This window comes from Podarcis muralis, chromosome Z, assembly GCF_964188315.1.
Source record: "Podarcis muralis chromosome Z, rPodMur119.hap1.1, whole genome shotgun sequence".
In the NCBI taxonomy this organism is placed as follows: Eukaryota; Metazoa; Chordata; class Lepidosauria; order Squamata; family Lacertidae; genus Podarcis; species Podarcis muralis.
The window spans coordinates 10,856,999-10,875,996 of record NC_135673.1 but is presented as its reverse complement, the minus strand read 5'-3'; the positions used below and the strand labels follow the sequence as shown (position 1 = coordinate 10,875,996).

The window sequence follows — 18,998 nt, the reverse complement described above, 5'->3', positions numbered from 1 at the left end:
AAACACCCAAAGAAAAGAATCTGCCACCATGCATCCTACACCATATAGAACTTTTGTTTAAATTTCAAAACCAGGTTATATTCCGCACCCTGGAACCCTCCTCCCCATAAGCTTTTTTTCTAGAAAAAAGGTGCCAATAATGTGCACCCTTATGTACCCCCAGAAAAAAACACTGAGAATATATGAAATGGCATTGGTTTGGGGGGAATGGAAGAGTTTTAGGCCAAGGATTCTTTCTTATATAGCAACTATTTCCTACTGGCAGTAATTTTCACTGCCTTCAAGAGGGTGGGGGGGGAGGAGAAAGGCAGACATGTACAAGAAAGAGTACAAAACAAAGAGTACATATCTGCTATTTTTCGCATTCCGTAGGAGAGGAAAGGATACTCAGGCCTTTAGGCTTTGCCCCGCATACCACTACATTTCCTCATGGCCTTTTGTGAAAATGCCATTGCTTGATACTAAAGGTTTGAAGTGCATTTATTATCATTCTGACTGGAGCTGACTTACTGAGCTGTAATGCATCCATCACCACCAGCAGGGGACAGCACATAACCTTGTTTTTCAAAGTGAAGGCAGAATAGCTGGGTTTTCTTCACAGCAAATGCAGCCTCATAGTTGATAGCATGTCTGAAGCATCTCACCTTCTTTCATGTTAGTTCTGGAAATTTATGTATGCTTTTGAAAGTTTTTTTAATTTCCTCCTTTCAGCTTTCCTCCTGGACTAGATATTGGGTAACCCTTTCAGGATCTACTCTGATCTACTTTGGAGCAAAGTCATTAAGAGGCACTGAAAGAAAGCATGTAAGCAAATAATTTGCCTTATTTTGTAGACCAAGTGCACATCCTATCTGCAATTGTTTCAGAGAATCAATTGGCTGCAGTATTCACAAAAACACAAAGCAGCCCAGGGTAGCAGAATAAAGGCAACTCCCAACTTGCATGCTATTGTGTACATGCCTGGTGCCAGGAAGCTGGAAATGGAACCTGGAAGTGGGAGTACCCTGGAGAGTCCTTGTGGCTCCCCACCTAACAGCTGATGTGCAGGGCTGCTCAGCTGATGTCCTCTTTGGGCTCTAGGAAGTGTCTCCTCAGCGGGGCTTTGTTGAGGCTGCTCAGCTGACTTATGGGGAAGCTTTCCCACATGTCAGCTAAGCAGCTCAAAAAAGCCCCACTGTGCCTCTGGCTTGGGAGGAGATTCTCCCCAGAGGACATCCTCTTTGGGTTCTGAGGAGGGCCTCCTCACAAGCCACAAATGGACTCCCCGCTTACGTAAGGGTGCTCCCCACTTACACACATTTCAGTTATGCATAAGGAGCCCGGAATGCAACCTCTGCGTAAGTCGGGAGTCGCCTATACTTCACAATTCAGCTCATTGATATTCTTCCTTGACTTTTTCTCTCTTTTAGTATAAATCTACTCCGGGGAAAAAGGTTTCTGTTGTGGGCTGGATGGTAGCACTGCCTGATGACCCTGAACACCCTGATATTTTTCAGCTAAATAACCCAGATAAAGGTGGGTGTTTTATTTTTAATTGGACTTTCTTCAGAACATTAAGTGTGCTAAGTAACAGTAAGCTTTCCTATCAGTGGCATGCGGCGAAATTTTTCAGAGGGGAACAGTTAAGGCCAGAGGCACTAGCTTGTCTGGGGTGTCAATGTCATGCATGTGACGTTGCACACGTGAGCATCATGCCTCCCTCCCTAAGCCAAGTAGAAATTTCCCAGGCTTTGTGAAGGAGGCGCCAGGGGAACATTTAGGGGACTAGCCTAGTCCCCTTAATCCAATGACCGCACACCATCATTTACTATGCTTTTGTTAAAACAACCAAAAGCCCTGTAGCACAAGCTTTTGTGTACTGTACTAGAGTCTACTTCATCAGATAATATAAAGCATTATCCTTGGCTGACGGGTATATACCCACATGGGAGCATTCAGAAAAAATGCTGTTTATAATTCAATTTACTTTCAAAACTGTAAAATGCAAAGGAAACGATCAGGATCTGTTAAAACGGGTGTAGGAAACATCAGGTCTGAGGATTGAATGCAATCTTCCAGCCCTCTCTTATCTAAGCTGTTCCCCTTTGCAGGCCACACCCCTCTCACCAAGCCACACCCTTCACTACTTCTCCTCTACAGCTTCCTTAAGTGCTTTTGCCTCATTTAAATGTGTCTGATAATGTTTGCTGGGATGAAGGATTGAAAGGTGGGTGTTTGGGTGTGAAGCCCTGGCTTTTGTGTGGCTGGAATGTCTGTACATAGTAATAGTCACATCCATTGCTTTGCCCACTTTTGCAGACCCTCCAAGTGTTTCCATTTTCCAGGGACAGTACCAGATTTACAGAAGCCATCCCAGTTTCTGATTTGACCCTAGAACGTCCTGCTTTTATATATGCTTTTTTATATATGTTGAAAGCTGCCCAGAGTGGCTGGGGCAACACAGCCAGATGGGTGGGGTATAAATCGTAAAATTATTACTATGAAGTCCCTATTTTTATCGGAGAAATGTTGGAGGGTATGCTTTTGCCCTGCCCATACTAACATGTGACCCCGCAGAAGGTTCCCCAAAAGGGAACACAGCCCTCATGTTGAAAAACTTTCCTCACCCCTCCATTAAACACTCCTCAGCAACAAAAAGGTGCTGGGTTTCCACCCGCAACACAAGTTTCAGATTCTTTCATAATTGCCTATGTAAAGTACCACCACTATTTCATTGCCTGTCCAGCTAGCCTGCTATGAAAACTGGCAAGGCAGGAGTCAATAAGCTGCTCCTGCTTCAGCATGCTAAACAGTATATCCCCCAGCTCTTATAAATCAACAAGGTAAATACTGAATACATTCTTAAACTACCAGCTTTACTCAGTAGAAACAAAGACAGCGAGGCTGGTTAAGATTTTTAGACTGGTTGGTGTTCTGATCTATTCGTACTCACTCTTTTGAGTACTCTGACATTTCAGACTAAGGTTCTTCAGTGGTCACCCAAACTGGTCATTACCAAGATCTTCTCTCTTACCAGATAAATTGTTGGCTTTTTTAAACCTTTCAGCATCTTGTTCTGTTTCTTCCAAAGCTCAAGGGTTCCTTCTTACCTTATATTTTTAACTTGTAGGCAATGTTTACAAGTTTCAGACTGGTTCAAGGTTTCATGCAATACTGTGGCACAAACATTTGGATGACGCATGCAGAAGCAACAGGCCTCAGGTAAGGTTTTTCTTCTGTTTCTGTTTGAAGCTAAAATAGTAGCCATGTGGAAACTTTTAGAACGGGGTTATAACCACAACAAAAGCCCTAGGCAAATTAGGAGTGCTTACACCACCTGCATCTGAGCTCTCAAAGTTTCCCCAAAATTGCATTGTTTGCAAATGGTGTAAAATATTATTGTATGAATTGTAACCGATATTAGTTTTATTTCAAGTGTGTCCATTAAAATTAATGGGCAAGGCTAACTTAGATTCATTAATTTCAGTGGGTCTACTCCGAGTAGAACATAGTTGGAGACAACTATTATTTATATATTTAAAGCAGTGTAGTTCAACACACAGGTCACAAGGCCTTTTTTTTGGCACCCCTCAGCAACAATGTCAACATCTTATCACCAAGCTCAGCTACAGCACCCTTGGGCCTGCTACCTCCAGACTGCCTTTTTCAAGGGAAGAGTAAGAAGCTCGGCGGTTCGAATCCCCACAGCGGGGTGCGCTCCCGTTGCTCGGTCCCAGCGCCTGCCAACCTAGCAGTTCGAAAGCACCCCCGGGTGCAAGTAGATAAATAGGGACCGCTTACTAGCGGGAAGGTAAACGGCATTTCTGTGTGCGGCTCTGGCTCGCCAGATGCAGCTTTGTCACGCTGGCCACGTGACCCGGAAGTGTCTGCGGACAGCGCTGGCTCCCGGCCTCTTGAGTGAGATGGGCGCACAACCCCAGAGTCTGTCAAGACTAGCCCATACGGGCAGGGGTACCTTTACCTTTACCTTTAAGAAGCAGTCGGCTTGACAGTGGTCTTGGCTATTTTTATTCATCCACGAGGGTTGTGGGGGAAGCTGCTCTTTTCTGCAGGACTGTATAGTAAAAAAGTTGCTCTATAGAGCTTGGAATCTGCCCTGAGCAGAGCAGGTACCAAGTGATGGCTAGTAGGTAAGGCAACACATAATCACTGTCCCATGTCTTCACGCAGTTTCTTATGTCTTGTGGTGGAGAGATGTTAATTTGCCACACCATGCTTTGATCCCACCTGTCTCTATGCGCCTTGCCCCTTCCTTTAAAAAAATGCTTTACTACACCCCCTTCCCGGCAAGAGGCACTCTGCCTGGTGCTCCCCAGGGTGTTCCGCCTAATAATGTGTCACATGCACACCACACTTTTGCTTCCTTGACTCTGGCAGCTGAATGTGATTTTAGAGCAGGGGGCAAGGGGAAGGAGATGTTGCTGCATCAAAGCCCCTTACACATAAGGAGCATTGAGAGGACCTGAGCCCGGCCCAACTACTCGCTAACTATGCAATACTAACTATATTGCAAACATTTTAATTTATGATATGGAAATTTAATTCAGTGTGCAGCCCATGGTTTCTCTGTTAAAGTACTCTTACTCTTGGTCTGAGAAGATTTTTACCCTGCTCTTCAGCCAAAAAGACTTCCTAAGCCAGGGCTTTTTTTCAGCCGGAACTCACCAGAACTCAGTTCTGGCACCTCTCAGGTGAGCGCCATTATAAGAGAACAAGGGAGGCATTCATGGTGAGTTCCGGCACCTCTTTTTCTAGAAAAATATCACTGTCCAGAACCATTTTCAGATATCAAAAATAAAGAAGTCCCCACGCTCAGGCTTACAATTTACACCACAGAAAAGGGATTGGGGTGAGGAGGGGAGAAAGCAAACTCAGCTACTCTGGTTAATGATTTCAGAACATGCAGCAAATCACTCAGACCACGCATGAAGCTGTTAATCATACATTCCTGGTTGATGAAACTATTGCTGGTATATGCAATTTCCTCTGGTTTTCTTATGTTTAAATAAATAAATAGCTTTTATAGATGTAGAACCAATTTATAACTTCCTTTTTTTCTTTTTGCGTGAGCACTTCCACTGCCCTGGGATGCTGACGTCTTCTATCCATGATAGGCTGACCATTCATTGTACTGACCAGTTTACTTTTCTCTGCCAGGTACCTGCAAACCTTATGTCATTTGAATAACGTGCTCCAGTATGTGATGTGACTTCAAGTGCCAAACTGCAGGATGGGAAAATCATTCCCACAGGAAAATGGAGGAAGGGGACTCTAGAGTGAGCCAGCTGTCTGTAACAGTGACTTCAGCACTTTTCTTATATAACTTGAAAGTAATTATGACACAGCTTCTAAAAGCAGAAAGTGAATGTTGTCCTTAGGACAGGATCTAACTCAATGCACTGATGAGAGAGGTGATTTAGACTGATTGAAGATATAACCTGCTTAGGGCAGGATCCTTGACTTTAGCTTTGTGGTCACAGACTACCGTGGATTTCTGTTCTGCCACAAACTGTGCATCACATCTTCTGCGGATTTTTTTTTTTAACTGCTCTTTTTATTGTTGAGCTGCTTTATGTGACTGAAGAACATTTAGCCCATGTTGGGTTTTCAATTATTTCTAATGCACAAAATGATGACAGTGTTAACTTTGCTGCAAAGTGTCAATTAGAATAGGACATTGTGGAACAACGTTTTTATAACCTTAAGTGCACTGAGTTGCTTGGCAATGTGGCTGCCTCAGATTTTGTATCAAACATAGGGACAAACCAATGTTCATACCTGAGCTATTTGAGAAATGTGTATTTTGGCACAAGATAAACCACCTTCAATTTAGTGTTTGTTTCTTGTAATTGGTTGTGCTGCTTTGTTTTAATTAACTACAGGTGCCCAGGCAAATGAAGGGTCTCTTGCTGCTGAAAAATCAGTTGGTGTTAACGCTCCTCCTGGGTTCTTTCACTCCAAAAAGAAATATTTGCCTTAAATTATTTGTTTTTCTTTTTACTGTGGGTGCTATTCATAAAAAATGTCTAGCTGTGTGTCACCTCCCCCCGGGTCTTCTGGGACACAGGGCATCTGCTCGATCAGTTAAGTTGCAAGAGCATTCCTGCCTTGGGATAAGGGGTTACACCCTCTCCCTTTCTCTGGGGGTGGGGGGCGGTTGCCAGTATATCCTTCCTGAGCCCACCTTTTTTGATACTTCACATACCTTTCTTTCACAGAAAATCAGTGTTAAGGCTGTATTCAGCAAGGAAAGAATACATTGATTATCTCCCTTTCCCTCATTTCCTAACATATGAATAGCAGTCAGTAAGCACTCAGCCACTGAACATCTGCAAGACTACAACTAAGTGGTACAGCTTTTAATAAACATGGGAAGCCATTTCGGATTAACAGAACTCTGCATCTGAAGAAAGCTCTGGCAAGGGCATGCTGTCTATTGATCTAATTGGATATTGTTAATCTTTGAATATTTTTATTTTAAATAATTTCCTTTAATGTTCAATGTCTGTTGACTGTATTGTTTTTAAATATTATGTTGTATGCTTGTGTCATAGATCTAAGACTGAAATCCAGTATGAAACTGGCTGTCAAAGAGAACCTAGTTACTGAATCTAGTAAGCTACCCAAAAGGGGCAATAGGCAATTTTACAGCAAGATGTATCCCCAAACACCCTTTTTACAGTTGGGAGCTGGACAGCTGGCTTTCTTGCCAATCCAAAAGCTAAATTCATGAGAGTGAGGTAGTTGTAATAGGATATCTATAGGTCTATCAACAAACTCTTATCATCGGCCAATGAATGGAATTCTCTTTTCAGCCATCACCATCTCATAATGTGTTGGGATACAATTTTGAAGGGTTCTCTTGTACAGAGAGATGGAGTTTACATGTTTGGATTGTTTTTTCAAGAAGAACATTTCTCTGGATTTGCCATCAAAAGCAAAGGTGTATGATTTTGTAACTTCTCTGCATATATGTGCTGATAATATCCCACCTACCTGCAGGATGCAGAAAGAGACACTTCTTGCCAGCTGAATGATGGTTATTAAAAGTCTGACCTCCAAACCTCCTACTTAATGCTGAAAAGCCAACACCATTCTTTTATACTAAATAATTAGCCTCATCCAGGCATGTACTCAAGTTTTAAATGTCCGTATTTAATCCAGAAACTCATTACAAAACCATGGATAACATTATCATCACTTCTACAGTTGTATTAAATCAAAGGACCTTTCCGTTGACAGCCCAGCCTGAATTTTATCCTTTGTAACTTCCAAGGATGCCAAAAATGCAAGGAGCACCCACCTGATGCAGGGAAACTAATAAATGGTTAAAAGGACTAGGCCTTCTCATGCTGCCAAAGACCAAATACTATAGAAAGGGAATTATGACATGCATAATTTAGTGACTCCATTGTCAACGAATGGCTTAAGGAAAAACAGTGGTGTTTGGGTTGCCTACCAATCAAATAATCGGATGGAGAAGAACAATCTGTATGGTAAATTTTACCTCAGTCCCTTAGGGGTTAAAATATGCATTGGTTAGAATACAAACTGTAGCTCTTTCGTCAAAACATATTTGAAGCAAAATAAATTTGAACTGCTCAGAATAAGTTCCAAGACCTAGTTATATAATGATTCATCAGTAATCCAGGTGCTCACAGTTAGTCAGAAGAGCAACATTTAAACCTAAATAATAAATGCTTACACTTACTGGCTTGTTCATAAGTCAGTGTGAACCACAAACTGAAATTACAGTGGCTACATCCAAAAACCATACACTATTGAAGGCAAAGGGAGTTTATTAGATGCCCCTGAGTGGACAGAAACAGCTGTCAACCATGAAGGCTGGAAAACTAGGTAAATTATGAGGAAATAAGTCCCATTGAATCTAGTGGGCCTTCTAAGTAAGAATGTGTGGTATTTGGCTGCAAAACTCTTTCAGAACAAACACTCACAGAAAGCAGATCTGTATTTTGCTTTATATTTTACTTACTGGATAAACAAGGGAAAATATTTTGGCTTGTGAAGAATCCCCACATCACAAGAAAAATGCCTCCCAAATCTCATCAGCCTCCACCCTTTTACATCAAGCACCTCAATCCAAAGGAATTTGGATCAGAAATCAGCACAGTCCTTGATAATGACATTGCATTAATGAAAATAACACTTGTCATGGTGACACCCATGAGAGGGGAAATCTCCTTTTGTAATGAATGAAACTTGCATGCATCTGTAGAGGGGGGAAATCTCTTGGAATTAAGCTACTTGAAAGTCCCTCTGCAAATCTGCATTTGGAATGTTTTGTTTTGTTTTTGTTTTTAAGAAAAGAAAGCAAGAACCAGTGATGCAAATGGCTGGCCATGATTTTGATTTGTTGTATATGGACATGGAAAGTTGTAGAATAATGAGTTGTGTGATATGATGCAGTATTCAGCAATATAAGCATCTTTACTGCAGTGTTTTGAGAAGATGAAATAAACGAGTGTTAGTACAGTATATGGAAATTGTTATTAGCATAATCCACATTTAAATGGTTCTCGTCCTATAAAAGCATGAAGCTCTACTTAGCTACTGATTTTTGTGTGTGTGCACCTTTTACTGTGAATTCAAGTGATGCATATTGGTACTATTTAAAATACCACCTCCCTCAAAGCATATCACAAAAACTGTGCCCTGGCATGTGTGTGTGTGTGTGTGTGTGTGTATGTGTGTAAAAATACACACAAACTCACACTCAGCTCTTGTGCTTGAAAACAGTTCAAATAATTTCAATGGTGGCAACAGATCCACATGTGCAAAGGCAAATTGGCTTTGTCCTTTGAAATGAATAGTGGTGCTGGTGCAGGTGAGATAACCCCATACTGCACATCAGTATTCCTATGCCCAGAACAGATTACTGGATCAGGTCCTAGTGAACAGTGATAAATGTACAAAGCTAGTCTTTTTGTTCAGCTATTCTGCAAAAGGGTCCCTATCAAATTATTTTCAGGATGACTGTTAATGATTTGTTTAGCTGTATTGAGCAATATTATTTATTATTAATTTATTAGCGTGTATGTAATTTAAAAGTAAACTTAGTGCCAAAATGCATGTTTTTCCAATTAGCACTCAGTCAAGGTATAGACAATAGTATTCAATTTTTGACCCATTTGTCACATTGTGATGTAAACCAATTTCTATATTTCAATTTGTTTCTTGTGAGAACTGTTGCACTATTTTATTTTATTTTTACTTTTAGCTGTATTCCAGCAGCCCACTGCATGCCATTTGTGTAAGGCCTCTTTCTAAAAAATCTTGTGAATTGTCTCTCATAATAACCACTGAACTTTTAACTCTTGTGTGGGAGTCTTTTAGGTTTTTGGCACAGTATTTTGTTACCTCAGTCTTCTATCAGGTTGCTGTATTTTTCAGCTTGTTACATTGATGATAATTGTTTCACTAATTAAAAACTTTAATGTAAAAATAAAATATAGTTTTCTTTCTTTAGCACATATTTTACACGTATGATTTATAACTGCTTTTTGACCCAAAGGCCCCCAAAGTTATGAACATATTAATATAAAAGAAAAATGCAATTAATATAAAATAGCAGATCACAATTACACTGGTTGTGCATTTGTCAACAGCATCCATGCTGTCACTTAACATGCAGCTCCCCGGCATTCCACCTTTCACTTGGGAGCCAGGTTAACTAACACACATACACCCCTTGCCCAGCTCATCCAATCTCTCACATCCACAAGCAGTCATGCAGCAGCAGTACCCTCATCCTCATCACCCCCCAAAGGAGTAACACAAAAGCGTGATTTCCACTAGCAGCTACTCACACGCAATAGGTTGTTGTTTACCAGGTGCGGATAAAGAAGTCTGGGGAGGCCAAGTTAGCATTGTCAGGCTCTTGCCAAGGGCCACATTCCTGAAGAGGATGTTTGCTGATCAAGAACTTTCTGGCTCTGCTGCTTTTGCCCCTTGATGCTGCTGCCTTCAATGAGTGTACAACTAACTACATTAAGTGAGGATATAGAGCAGCACACCCAACTTGCTTTGCACTCCCCCTCCTAGTTGCTGAGTGGATTGGGCTGAAAGTGGGGAAGCAAATGGGCAGCAGTGGCAGGGTTAAAGAAGAGACGGCCCGATTCAGAGACAGTTGGTCCACTTGCCCAAGAGTTTCCAAAACCTAAAAACTTTGCAGAATTAGTGTTCTTGAGGATTTCAACTTTTCTTGTTTTTTAAAAATAAAAGGCTTCTATCCTTTGTGATATCAGTGAAATTTATATTTGAAACTGCAATGGGTATTGGCAGAAGCCTCCAGGGTTCAGGAAGTTGAATTTGTTTCTGTTGAGGTTCCGAAGAATAAAAGACAATTCCATAAAGCCTGACAAGAATAAAATATGTATAAAGAAAACTAGAAAATGTTGGGGAAAACAGTCAGGCAAAAGCTGCTAAGACTTTCATCAAACTGTTCACACAAATTTGCTGGCATTTTATCGTTAATTCTCGACTACATGCTCCCCCCCCCAAAAAAAAACCTGAATAGGGAAAAACAACATTAGAAGTGGCCCTTGGTGTCAAGTGAAGCTGTCAAAATTTTCACACAGCTCTTGAATAGCACTATACTCAATGATACTGCAAAGAGAACTTTTACAGTTATATGCCACTGAATTTCAGGTGTAGGGGATGTTAGGAGAGAGCTCTTTAATGTCCTGCATGCAGGCTTCCTAGAGGCATCAGGTTGGTTACAGTTTTATGTACATAAAATGTTTTCTCGGGGAAAACTAAGAACAGACCAAAGGCCTGCTGAAGTGGCCTCCCATGTGACTATGGGAAAACCACAAGCATGATTAAGTGCAATATCCTTCTCCTGCTGTTGGTCCTCGAGAGAGACTAGTACCCAGACGCAATGTGTCTCTGTTCCCAGAGGTTAGGGCTGGACGATATCAGCTTTTCAACACTGTGATGTGTCACCAGCCAAACATTGTGGTTTGGTGGTATACTGCAGTGTTGAAAAAACATTCTGCATTGGCCTCTGCCCGCAAGACACCGGATGAAACTTTTCCAGCTCTCACCTCGAGAGCTGAGGTGGTTTCACCCAGGCTTGTACAAGTCTGGGACAATGCAGGTCTCTCCATTGTATGAAGGTAGATTGGGATGGTGGTTTCACCCTTGGCAAGGAACTAAAAGCGCCACTGGCCAACTGGAGGGGGTCTTGCAGGGCTGCTGCAATGGAGCCAGTTTTTGGCCTGCGGCCTTAGGGGCCAACCCCTAAATACACTCCTGACTTGACCTGACTAGAACAAATTATACTGAAAGAGAAACAGGCATTCCCCTTTTGCTTTATACTTTGCTTTATACTTTATACTTTGCTTTAAGCAGTCTTAAGTTGGTGAGTATCAGCACATCTTTGTGTTAATACATTCCATAGTTTAATTGTATGCTGTCTCCATCCTGAATCTCCCACCATTCAACATGACTGGACAACTCTGGGTTCCACCAATACAAAAGACACAGAAAATGTTGCTCTAAAAAAGGTCTGACTCAGCATAAGGTAGCTCCTTCAGTTCATGTGTAGTTTTTCTGTAACCTAGTAAACACTGTTTTCTCACTGTGCCAATTATAGGCAAGTATTGGGCATCATTTTGCTTTTATTTCTGTAGCTAAATTATACTTTGCATTCTCCCTTCACTTTCAGAGGCACCATGCTTTCTGAATGTGTTACCGGGAATCACAAGTGCGAGTTACCAGAGGCATCTAAGTGGCCACTACAAAAACAGGATGGACTAGATTAACCTTTGGCCTCATACAGCACAGATCTTATGGGTTACAATAATAAAACTAGTGTTTTGGTTAAGTGAATCTGAGTGTTCTGAGAGGGGGAAGTCCAAACAGGCTTATCAAGGTGAATGCATTAATCCTTTCAGTCAAATTATTAAAGTAGACTTAGGGTGGGAACACTGAATGATTGAAGACTGGGAACTGGCAGGTTTCCGCCTCAGGCCTACTCCTACTGTGCTCTATAGTGCTGGGTTCCTCAGATTGTTGTTGTTTAGTCGTGTCCAACTCTTCGTGACCCCATGGACCAGAGCACGCCAGGCACTCCTGTCTTCCACTGCTTCCCGCAGTTTGGTCAAACTCATGCTGGTGGCTTCGAGAACACTGTCCAACCATCTCGTCCTCTGTCGTCCCCTTCTCCTTGTGCCCTCCATCTTTCCCAACATCAGGGTCTTTTCCAGGGAGTCTTCTCTTCTCATGAGGTGGCCAAAGTATTGGAGCCTCAGCTTCAGGATCTGTCCTTCCAGTGAGCACTCAGGGCTGATTTCCTTCAGAATGGATGCGTTTGATCTTCTTGCAGTCCATGGGACTCTCAAGAGTCTCCTCCAGCACCATAATTCAAAAGCATCAATTCTTCGGCGATCAGCCTTCTTTATGGTCCAGCTCTCACTTCCATACATCACTACTGGGAAAACCATGGCTTTTACTATACGGACCTTTGTTGGCAAGGTGATGTCTCTGCTTTTTAAGATGCTGTCTAGGTTTGCCATCGCCTTTCTCCCAAGGAGCAGGCGTCTTTTAATTTCATGACTGCTGTCACCATCTGCAGTGATCATGGAGCCCAAGAAAGTAAAATCTCTCACTGCCTCCATTTCTTCCCCTTCTATTTGCCAGGAGGTGATGGCCCTCAGATTAGTGGCTGCCAACCCTAAATATAAATATTTATACCTTATGCCATTGGGGAAGGGTCCTAGAAAGTAGGGAAAGTGCCCTTTGAGATTCCTGCATTGCAGGGGGTTGGGCTAAATGACCCTTAGGATCCCTTCCAACTCTACGTTCTATGATTCTTTTATTATCGATGGGTAGGATTTTTTAGTCCTACTGACTTTTAAAAATATGAAGGTGCTTGAGATTTTTATGTGTTTTGTTTTATGCTGGTTTTCATATGCATGTTTTAAGTTGCCTTGAGCTATTTTTATAAAAAGAAAGCGATAGGTTACATAATCATCACCATCGTTATAACTGTTATTAAAAGGCAGGTTTTACCAAGAGTTTGTCTCAATTTTCTTCCCATCCCACCCTGAGGAAAGGCAGTTGGAGTCTTTAAAAATCCCCTCAGGCTTTCTTTCTTTTTTCTGAGGCGATTTTTAAAGACTCCAGCTGCCTTCCCCGTCCCCTTTTCGAACAGATTTTATCTTATTATTGTATTTCTATGCCACTTTTCATTCAAATGAATCTCAAAGCAGCTTACAAACAATCAAGAACAATAGTAAGAGCATTGCGAATACATTGCAAGTCCTATAAAATGATTAAGAAAACATCAACAATTACAATCTGTAAAACAAAATTAACAAAACAACAACGAAAAATAAGCTAAACATTGCAGTTAACACAAAGGGCATATTATATGGCTGAAAAATCAATAGGGCATTAACGATCTCTAAAACAATACATTGGTTGGGCAGGGGCAGATGGAGGGGAAGTGAGAGGCTACATTTTGAGGGCAGAACAGAAAAGGGCCCCTAGATTTAAACCACCAGAGCGAAATGAGATAAATAATAATGTTACCTTCTTGATCCGTTTATCCACCGTCGTCGTCGTTACACGTGTTAATCTATTTAAACTGCTATCTTGAGGGCAGGGTTCCCCACTCCTGGTGCGCGCGCGCCATGTAGGGGAGGTCATATTCACAGTCTAAAAACAGTTAACTTTTTGATCTATTTTAAACTGTTACCTTGAAGAAGATTGTTCATTTGTGTTGTTGTCTTTTTGCTCCCTAGACGGATATGTCCGTTTTCTTTCCATCGCACTCGCCCAGGAGCCATTTCAGGGGAAAGATGACTTGAAGAGAAAGAAAAGGCGGGAAGCGTCCCTTTAACTGCAGCCTTAAAAAAAAAAAATCCCCTCAGGATGCAGTTAAAGGGACGCTTCCCGCCTTTTCTTTCTGTCCTCAGAGGCCTTAAAGTGCTGGGAGGTAGGAGGGCAGGAAGGAGCAGGTCTTAAGTTTCTTTTAAATCGCGCTTTCTTCCCGCTTCGTGACAAATCCTTGTATAAGAGGTAATTCTAACCGCCCCCGCCCCCCCATTCTGTTGGTGAAGAATACGCTCCCTCGTTATGGGGGGAGAGGAGAGCAGATCACAACAACCTTCTATAGCTGGGGAAACACGTCCCCCACCACCACAAACACACTTTGTATATTGGGGGGTGGGTCCTGGATCCATGAACAAGGAAGGGAAGCGCGCATATTAATGGAGTGGGGGGTGCCATCCCCTTACCAGTTTGGGGACCGTGTGGTAACTTTATTAATAGTAGCAGGAATGACCAAACGCCATTTTGAAAGGAAAACGGATAGGAACCCTTTATGAATAGGTGCTGGGGGTGGGGGGGAGAGACAGAAAATCCCGAATTTGCAAGAGTTGAGAGGTATTTCTCACAGACTAGGAGGGGGGATGAGAGAAACCCACATAAATAAGTATGGCGCTAGCTAATAACTTTTTATTTGGGGTAAGGGATAGCTTTTTAACATGGGTCAGAGAGCTCATCTATAAAGCTGGAGTAACTTGTCTTGTTTGGGCAGGGATGATATTGTCTTTTTGTCTATACTGTACAGTATAGAAGAATTATCCCACATTTATTGGTGTTGGGGAGGAGGGAGGAGATACAGAAAGTAAAGGGGGGGGGTCATTTATAGCAGAAGGGAAGCTTATTTAAATCACTCCCCACTCCCATCCTCTCCAGGAGGATAAAGCAAAGTCCCCCTTAGTAGGAGTGTGAGGAACTAAACTGGACTAATTTATGGTTAGGGAGTGTGAGAAGATATTTCATATATGGGAGATCTGATCACACATAATATCATCATTATGAGTTGGCATGTATTCCAGTGTCACAATTATTCAATATTTTAAGGCCTTGTTAAGCATCTTTCTAAGTCTCCTTAAAATTGGTTTCTTGGTTTTGAGTAAGTTGATAATAACATTCTCTCCCTGCTTTTCCATTTCAGTTACAGGCACTTTGTTGCAAGGCCAGGAGTAAAGATGTATTTCTGTAGAAGAAACAATTTTATGGTGGTAGTTTCTTTTCTAATTGTACTGTCCTTTGAAGCATACTTGTGGCTGATGCAAACGCCTTTGCTGCCACAAACAATACAGTCAACGGATCTCTGCAAAGGTGAGATTGCCAATGGTACAATAACAGCTTTAAAATATAATAAAACATTTATCATTTCACCATATCATGATGACAGAGAAGGAAACCTAACTCGTGTGATCGCAGTAGTGCGCTACAAGAAAATACAGGACCTTTATTGTTGGTTTTGCTGTAGTCATGATGGCCACGTCTCCATAATAAGAGCAGCCATAGACATTCACTTGGATAGAACTGATTTCCCTTTTGGTCCAGCAGATATCGTGTGCTTGGAACCCAGAAAGTGCTCTCCAAAATACGTGTCAATTCATTCATCTCCTAGAGGGAAAATCGACAAGCTACCAAGGTTTGAAATTAAGAACCGTGTGCCCGAGGATTCATTTTCTGCTGAATTCACCCTTTGTCTCCCTGTCATGTTTGGAAACTACAGCAATGTCTTGCAGTTCATACAAAGCATGGAAATGTATAAAATTCTTGGTGCACAGAAAGTGCTGGTCTACATGTACAACTGCAGCCAACTCATAGAGAAAGTATTGGAATTTTATGTTGCAGAAGGCACCATTGATATTATTCCATGGCCAATTTTCTCATATGTTAATTTCTCTTCTTTCTGGTATTCTTCCAAAGACTGGGACTATGGGAAAGCTACAGTCCTAAATGATTGCATCTACCGCAATATGTACAGGAGCAAATATGTGGTTCTTAATGACATTGATGAAATTATCCTACCCATTAAGCATCTGAGTTGGAAAACAATGGTAAGCGATCTTGAGGATCGAAATCCAGAGACAGGCATCTTCTTGTTTGAGAACCATTTATTTCCTCAGCATATCTTTTCCTCTACAGACACACTCAACATTTCATCCTGGAAAATGGTCCCAGGAACTAATATACTGCAGCATATTTACAGAGAGCCCATTAAACTGAAGTTTAGTAATCAGAGAAAGATGATCGTTAATCCAAGAGCAGTGGTTCAGACTTCAGTCCACACCATTCTCAAAGGTTATAGTAAGACGCTGGTAGTTCCCAAAGAGATTGCAATTCTTTATCATTGCAGACAGTATGTTGAAAAAGAGGTCCCTGGAAAATACCTCATTAGGGACACAACGATCTGGAGATACAATGTTTCTTTGATTAATAATGTTAACAACATACTTGAAAAACAATTCCCTAGAAAGAGTTCCAAGTTTAGATGGAATAAATTCTAGGAGGCATTGTAGCTTTTATAAACAGTTGTATTTTTACACATACAAAATTACTTAGTAACAAAGTGCTGGTACAATCCATATGCTAAATTTGTAGAACTTAATTCTACAATTAGAAATGTACAACCACCTGCTGTATGCTCAGTAAAGTTGTAAGGATTTTTTTTAAAAAAAACATATTTTCCCCAGACATCAGTTTCTATTCACTGTTACCTGGACTTAAATCTACACTATAGATTGCCCTAAGGTCATACTCTTAGAACTGTCATGGCTTCCTTCAAAAAATCCTAGGAACTGTAATTCACCGACTGTTTCTCTATTCCTCTCGCTTTTCACTGTTTCGTTGCTTAACATCCTGTCCAATGAATAGTTTTGAAAAACTTGCTTATCATTTTGTGCAGTTTATTTGGTCCTGAATAAAGAATTTATCTGATGGTTTTGGATTTTCTTCTTTTTCCTCCAAACTGTGGCTGGAACTAATAATACAAGCTGTGGCAGAAACTCTAGGAGTCTCTCTGAGTGGAAAAAGAACTTGCAGGGTATGGGACCAAAAGCCCTTTCCTCTTGTTAGCCTTTACAACCCCACATTTCCATTCTGCATAACTCTTAAAAATGCAGGAACCCTTTCCTTCCTAGCCGCTCACCCTAGCAAATATGGTAATCAATTCTGTGTGTCCCTGCTGAGAGAGATTTCAGGAAAGGAGCCGGTCCAAATATCTCTAAAGAAGTGTGAAGCAGTTGGGGAGTGGCCTTAGCTCAGTAGCAGAGTATCTGGCACGTTGTAGGAGCCACAGTGCCTCATCCCCCTCCCCCTATACTGGAAATTTAAAATTATGAGCACAGATCTCCAGATTGCATCTTTTTCAAACCAATCAAGCCAAATACGCTATTGGCTGAGAACATTCAGGAAGCTTGTACAGTACCTTCCTAAGAACTAGAAACAGGAAGCTGCCTTATACTGTGTAACAGAACTTATTGACACTTCGTATTGTCCTGCTGCTTTCTCCCATGGCAACTGCTATTTAGTGCTCAATCAGAGCAAACAGCAATTCGGGTTTTCCCTGGATTGTCATTTCTTCCAATCTATCACTAAAGAGTGGATTTTCCATTGGAAAGGATCTTGTCAGAGGGAAAACTGCTCCAACCTGCACCTAGAAAGCATGGTTCAAGTGGAAAACTGCTCTGACCCATGCTTTCTAAGTGCAGCACTGTGTGGACAAGTCTTTAGTCAGACCAAATCTAACTTGAGTTTGTCTATATTGACTGGCAGCAGATCTACAGGGTTTCAGGCAGGTGTTTTCCAAAGCCTTACCCTCCCACAAACATTTAAAAGGCTGTAGAATATTAATCATCCAAAGGCTCCAAGCGAACCTCTCTGGGGAGTCACTGTAGAAAAGACCTGTTCTCATGTTGCCACCTAAGGACATATTTCCTCTATCTCCTGACAAAGATCATCATGCAAGGCGACCAAAGCAGTTTCTGTGCCAAAACCAGGACTGAACCCTGATAGAAAGGGAGCTACAAAATCTGCTGCTTCCAAGAGCACCTGGATCTGGCCTTAGATTATTTCTCAGGTTATGTCTGTTTGTTTTAAAAGAGCAAATACTTCTGTGTGAACTAACCCACACAGAACATTCACTGTAGACATGCAGGGCACTTGTACTTCAGGCTTCCCATTTTGGCATCTGGATGGCCACTATCAGTGCTTTTTTTCTGGGGGAATACAGAGGTGCGCATACCCCTAAACATTTTGTGAATCTAAATTTGGCCTCATTGAGGGGCAGTATTTCGAAATGAGAGTACCCCTAAACTTTTTTTTTTTTTTAGAAAAACTGGCCACAGGATGCTGGACCAGATGGGCCATTCGTCTGATCCAGCAGGACTCTTCTTTTCCAGGCATTCCTAGTGCCTCTACAGAAAGGAGAGATTGGTCAGTCACAACTGTTGTCACTTGCTTGCTATATTGCTTCCATGTATTTCTGTACTTGCATTGCAAAGTGGAGTGGATCTGGAGTGGCAAGGTGATACACGTATATTGAGAGTGTGTGAACATCTCTTTTCATTTGACATCTTCCTGCATAGCCAGGGTTATCTGCCAAGGGTGCAATAATCTAATGCAATAATCCAAGCCCTAGTATCAGCAGCAGAGGTTTGGGTGTGTGCATTTGTGTGGAAAGCATACAGAGGGAAAAGGAAGCATGGAAATTCCCGCCCCAGATCCATGTGAGTCATTGCCAGTGAGTTCTATTCTTCTCTTAGTTGTTGCTTAATATTGCTCTCTTTAAGCAACAGCATCCAAAACAGGTTAGAGTAGTTCTGGAACCCAGAACAAGTTTTGGCGGTCTGGCCTGTGTGAGAGAGTGTAAACACTTAAGAGATCCTAGTCTAGGCACTGATGGTGGAATGCATACGCTCCAACATTTCTCCAGTGAAAATAGGGACATCTAATTATACATCAGAAGGCTTCTCCCATATTTGATCTCACTATATACATAGATGTCATATGCACACCTACGTACATTGGTCCCCTTGAGCCAATTACACCACCTTCCACAGATAAATGGAATTAAATAAAAAATTATTTTATTTTTAAAGTTTTATTTATAATTTTTCATGATAACATAAACAAAGCAAAACATTGAATTAAACAACCCCCCCCCC

General features: G+C 41.5%; 2 protein-coding genes and 1 long non-coding RNA gene across 20 annotated transcripts in view; 2 read left to right on the top strand and 1 right to left on the bottom strand.

Annotated features, from left to right (window-relative positions):
- Positions 1-9,468, top strand: part of RALGPS1 (Ral GEF with PH domain and SH3 binding motif 1) — a 214,439-nt gene extending 204,971 nt beyond the window's left edge. For 7 of the 9 annotated variants that reach the window (XR_013391386.1, XR_013391385.1, XR_013391382.1 and 4 more), the window contains 5 exons: positions 712-804; positions 1,410-1,515; positions 3,110-3,201; positions 3,574-4,130; positions 5,158-9,468. Coding sequence is in view for 2 of the 9 variants with exons in the window: in XM_028715422.2 (XP_028571255.1) it covers positions 712-804; positions 1,410-1,515; positions 3,110-3,201; positions 5,158-5,187 (321 nt within the window). In the remaining 7 variants the exon portion in view is untranslated. The remainder of the gene's footprint in view (positions 1-711; positions 805-1,409; positions 1,516-3,109; positions 3,202-3,573; positions 4,131-5,157) is intronic. The other 2 variants (XM_028715422.2, XM_028715426.2) reach the window with 1 other exon arrangement.
- The window catches only part of LOC114589229 (uncharacterized), a 36,626-nt gene extending 22,758 nt beyond the window's left edge, over positions 1-13,868 (bottom strand). For all 5 annotated transcript variants that reach the window (XR_003704616.2, XR_003704617.2, XR_003704614.2 and 2 more), the window contains exon 1: positions 13,558-13,868. This is a non-coding gene — a long non-coding RNA (uncharacterized LOC114589229). The remainder of the gene's footprint in view (positions 1-13,557) is intronic.
- A 16-nt stretch (positions 13,869-13,884) lies between these two features.
- LOC114589223 (beta-1,4-galactosyltransferase galt-1-like) lies at positions 13,885-16,772 on the top strand. Of its 6 annotated transcripts, XM_077922578.1 has the most exons (3): positions 14,289-14,412; positions 14,990-15,156; positions 15,391-16,772. In XM_077922578.1, exons 1-3 carry the CDS (start codon positions 14,351-14,353, stop codon positions 16,338-16,340), a joined length of 1,179 nt encoding a protein of 392 aa, XP_077778704.1. In that variant the 5' UTR covers positions 14,289-14,350; the 3' UTR covers positions 16,341-16,772. The 6 variants fall into 6 exon arrangements, with proteins under 6 accessions (XP_028571251.1, XP_028571248.1, XP_028571250.1 ...); XM_028715418.2 differs by lacking the exon at positions 14,289-14,412 and adding an exon at positions 13,885-13,963 and having other exon boundaries at positions 14,990-16,772; XM_028715415.2 differs by lacking the exon at positions 14,289-14,412 and adding an exon at positions 13,900-14,046 and having other exon boundaries at positions 14,990-16,772.
- The last annotated feature ends 2,226 nt before the right edge of the window (positions 16,773-18,998 follow it).

Coding starts and splice junctions, on each gene's coding strand:
- LOC114589223 (XM_028715416.2), top strand. CDS start 14,351: ATGAATAGGTGCTGGGGGTGGGGGGGAGAGACAGAAAATCCCGAATTT. Junction 14,413..14,989: donor GAATTTGCAAGAGTTGAGAG/GTATTTCTCACA, acceptor TTTCCATTTCAG/TTACAGGCACTTTGTTGCAA.